The sequence below is a fragment of the Microplitis mediator genome, chromosome 5, assembly GCF_029852145.1.
Source record: "Microplitis mediator isolate UGA2020A chromosome 5, iyMicMedi2.1, whole genome shotgun sequence".
Lineage (NCBI taxonomy): Eukaryota > Metazoa > Arthropoda > Insecta > Hymenoptera > Braconidae > Microplitis > Microplitis mediator.
In genome coordinates, this window is record NC_079973.1 from 4,006,612 (window position 1) to 4,010,647 (window position 4,036).

Here is a 4,036-nt window from a genome sequence, read left to right on the forward strand (position 1 = left end):
TTTGTCCGTATAATGAAATTTCAAAATTTGAACAAAATTTCAATTTAAAAAAAAAATTAACTTCGAAAAAAAATTTTGATTTTTTCCAAACTTTGAATTTTCTTTCAAATTTGGAAATTTCATTATACGGACAAAAAAATTAGTACATGAAACTTGTTATCTATCATATTTATTCCTCAGGAAAAATCCTGTTGCAGCGCCTATTTTTTTTCCGTGTTGACTACTACTACGTCAATACCTCCCTAATTAAAACTTTATGACATTTCCTTAATAGGAATTGTATTTTTCTACTGTTTTTTAATTCAACACTCAATTCACGCTACTAAAAGTATATATATAACAAATAATCAAATTTCCAAACATCATACTTTGAGTAATAACTTTTCAAATTTTATTTAAAGTTCAAACTTCATTGATATCAAACGTGCAAAAAAATATCACCATTGTCTTATTCAATTTAAAAACACGCGGGTCCTACTACTCATTTTTTTGGAAAACTCGCAATCAAAACAGTGTGTGATAGAATATGCAACAAAATATCCTCAAAAAAATTACAAATATTCATTGATAATAAAAATTTTTCCATCACGGTACCGAAGTCTCTGTCGTAATTTAATAAATCGCGGTTCACGTCTCACTGCGCGTCTCCGTTTTTGTATTACCCTCTTAATCAAATTTTCTATTCCAAAAACAACTGTCCAGAAAATCAAACCCATTGAAAAAACCAAAAAACCAAACTCAAAATCTTGAAGAGCCAACTGAAGATTTTCCGCAGACGTTTTTTTCGCCTCAATAGCCTTTAATTTTTTCAACTGATAATAAAACGACTGTTTCTCCCAATAATCTAAATAACCGGATTCTCGTAACTGTGCAGCTATTTTATCAAATTTATTTTTCAGCGGCCAATTCTTCCGCATTTTGAATGACATAGAACTCTTAGCAAAAAATTGTTTTGATAAATGCAAGTTTTTGTGTTTCCGTGCCATTTCCAGTTGAAAAGTATACAGAGCTAAACAAGCGGTTGAATCGTCAGTTAAAATTTTTTCATAGCAGTGTTTCCTTACATTTTCGGGAAGGTGCAAGTATTTGTCATATGAGTCTTTCCATTCCAATTTGTCTCGCAATATTTGTTCTACACTGGGATGCGCGTAAATGTTATATTTTAAGTCAACGAGGTCTTGTAGGGTCTCAACATTTTTAACTTCCGGTTTCGTTATGAAACTCAAAAAGTATCCTTGCAATGCCGGGGTCACAAAAAAAATAACAACTGTTGCTATGATAAAAATAACGCGTATATAAAGTTTGTTCAGTGGCGCTAAGATCCCTCTGCTCAAAATCAAACTCAATATGTCTAGTAATCCTAGGCCGTACTGTCGGTTATTATTTCGTATAATTGCAATAAAAGTAATAAATAATAAAAATACAATAAATAATGTGGTCTCCAGGTCGAGAAAGTTAGAAACTTGTTCAAATACTTGTGTCATACCTCTTTTTTGAGTAAGTATCATATATCCCTCCTCATAAAATAATTCTGAATAGTCAACTATATCGAATTCAGCTCCCTTATACCGAGTATTTAAACCGATATCATGTGTACCATTTTGGAAGTTTAGATTATCAGCCGAAGTGTAAGTAATTATGGGTGTGACATTTAACACGGGAAATATAGTTTTCAGAAACAAATAATGATTGTACGGTAAAACTGTGCGACAGCTTTCAATATCGCGGGTTCTGTTTATAGTGGATGTTTCATTTAATTCAGGTATTGCCCCTGCTTTAACTTCGTGCCCGTCCAAAAATTCAGTTTTGTCAAATGTCAGGTTCTGACATATGCTTTTGTCTGTAAAATAAAATAAAAATTAATTAATTTCAATGAAATTTATAGGAGTGTGCAAGTATCGTTCGAATCGAATCTTAATATTCGATTCGAAATTCGACGAATAATTCGGAAATTTTCGAATAATTCTAACAATTCGTGAATTATCGAAACGTCTCTGGATTTTCTCATGTTTCCAATTTGAATTCCATTACATCGTGTATTAAAATATTCTACTTACGTATAATATATTTTTTGATTAAAAATCAATTACCCGGATAAAACAATTGCTCAATTTCAATGTATGTTTGTCTGTCAGTAACATAAAAAATCTAGATACTAATATTGGCAAGAGATCTTTTCAATTCATTTTAGTTTTTATAATAATTGATTTCCGTTTGAACAAAAATTTGTAGAAAATTTTCATACTAATTTTTCTATTTGTGTCATTATATTTCATGATTTAAATAGAATGTATATTAATTGTTAATTTCATATTTGAATATCGAACATAACAAACTCTGAATTGAAAATACTCAAAAATTTGCCAATAATTCGGAAAAAATTCGAATTATTCGCACACCCCTAGAAATTTATTTAAATTTTTTATAATTTACCGTTTATGAAAGGCTGCTTATAGAGAGTCCATTTGTCATTCGGTTTGTCGATCGTGTCAACTTCTTCCCAATAATTCGGAGCCCGTCTTGTAAAGGGGTTAAAGGTATAGACCATTGTTTTGTTGTTCGAATCGCTACATATGTAGAATGAAGAGAGTAAATCTGCTTTCCACAGCAATTGGAGAACTTTTGAAGAATCTTTACATAAATTTTCACGAGTTTCAATTACAAAAAAGTGAGAAATTATGTTCCACCATGAAGAAGATTGTAGGTTGCTTATCAAAGATCGGGGTTTCACAATTGAATCAGCAGATAACAGATACGTAGGATACGCCGGATTGTACAATTGAATATTATTTGTTTCAAAATCGTCATCAATAATCATAATAGAAGTCGAATAATCATCGCCCTGCCATGACGGTGGGTAAATTAAGTCAATCAAATCATTACTTACAATGAGAGGGTTGAGCCGGTCCGGAACACACAACTTCAAGATGTCTAGCTATTAATATATTAATTAAATTAATGAATTAATTGTAATAAGTGATGATTAATAACAAAAAATCATTATTTATTTACCACTTGATTGTAAGTTGAGAGAAAATCTTCATTACGCGATGCATTTGAAAATTCTATCTTATTACACGCATTTATAATTAATATTAGCCAGCAAATAAACTTTTGAATCCACCCCATTGTAATTAAAATTTATATGAAATTTGATTGCATTTTTAAACACAACTTATTTTAAATTAATTTAAAAATGTGAAAATTTAATAATATAATTAATTTTAAAGAACTTTTAAGAATCAATAAAAGAATTTTTATTCTGTATTTAATTTTTTTGACTGATTGCGACAGTTCTCTTTAGCGTAACAATTGCAACTGAACGGAAAAAACATAGAATGCATAACACTCACTTGAAGGATAACTCTTTTAATTATAATATTACACGTTGGGGAGAACTCAAAAGCCTAATCAATAACACTATTCATTTAATTGAGTAAATAAAGAGCAATTCATTTACTTAAGTGCATTACATTACTACTAGTATTATATATTGGTGCAAAAAAAATTTTTCAAAAATATTGATAGTGAACTTTAACTTAAAAATTCGAGTTGAAAATTTTTGATTCATGCGAATTATATTTTAGCAAATTTCGGGATAAATTAAAAATTTTTTGTTAATTATTTCTCAGAAAATTAATCTTGATATTTTTTTTATTCTTAATCTAAAGTTAATGGAGTAGACGTACTATTTTTAGCTACTGCTCCATTTTTTGGGCATTAAATTTAATACTTTACACAGAAAAAAAGGATTTCTTGATGCAAAAAATTTCTACTTGCCCCAAGAAATTCTTTCTTTCTGTGTATTTTAATGATACTGAAGTGAGCTGATGTCTAATGATTTTTCGATTATTTTTCAAAATGATAACTTATAAAAAAAAATATTTGGAAAAATTACACCTGTAGTTTTTTAAATTTTCTAAATGTGCATATATTTTTTTTCGTTTTTTGTAATTGATTTGTTAAAAAAAATCCGAAGATTGTTTATTGCCTGTCAATTTCAGGATCATTCGACAATTTTATTTTTCGCGGGTAT

At 29.1% G+C, this 4,036-nt stretch overlaps 1 protein-coding gene across 1 annotated transcript; it reads right to left on the minus strand.

Annotated features, from left to right (window-relative positions):
• Positions 1-201: 201 nt before the first annotated feature.
• On the minus strand, positions 202-3,286 carry LOC130668070 (uncharacterized). Its single transcript, XM_057470129.1, has 3 exons — positions 3,013-3,286; positions 2,434-2,935; positions 202-1,840 (listed from the first exon to the last, which is right to left on the minus strand). Exons 1-3 carry the CDS (start codon positions 3,127-3,129, stop codon positions 552-554), a joined length of 1,908 nt encoding a protein of 635 aa, XP_057326112.1. The 5' UTR covers positions 3,130-3,286; the 3' UTR covers positions 202-551.
• Between the last annotated feature and the right edge of the window lie 750 nt (positions 3,287-4,036).

Excerpts from the sequence above, each read along its gene's own strand:
- LOC130668070 (XM_057470129.1), bottom strand. The coding sequence starts at position 3,129 with ATGGGGTGGATTCAAAAGTTTATTTGCTGGCTAATATTAATTATAAAT. Across the intron at positions 2,936-3,012 it reads TCTCAACTTACAATCAAGTG|CTAGACATCTTGAAGTTGTG; the intron begins GTAAATAAATAA and ends ATATATTAATAG. Across the intron at positions 1,841-2,433 it reads TAAGCAGCCTTTCATAAACG|ACAAAAGCATATGTCAGAAC; the intron begins GTAAATTATAAA and ends TTTATTTTACAG.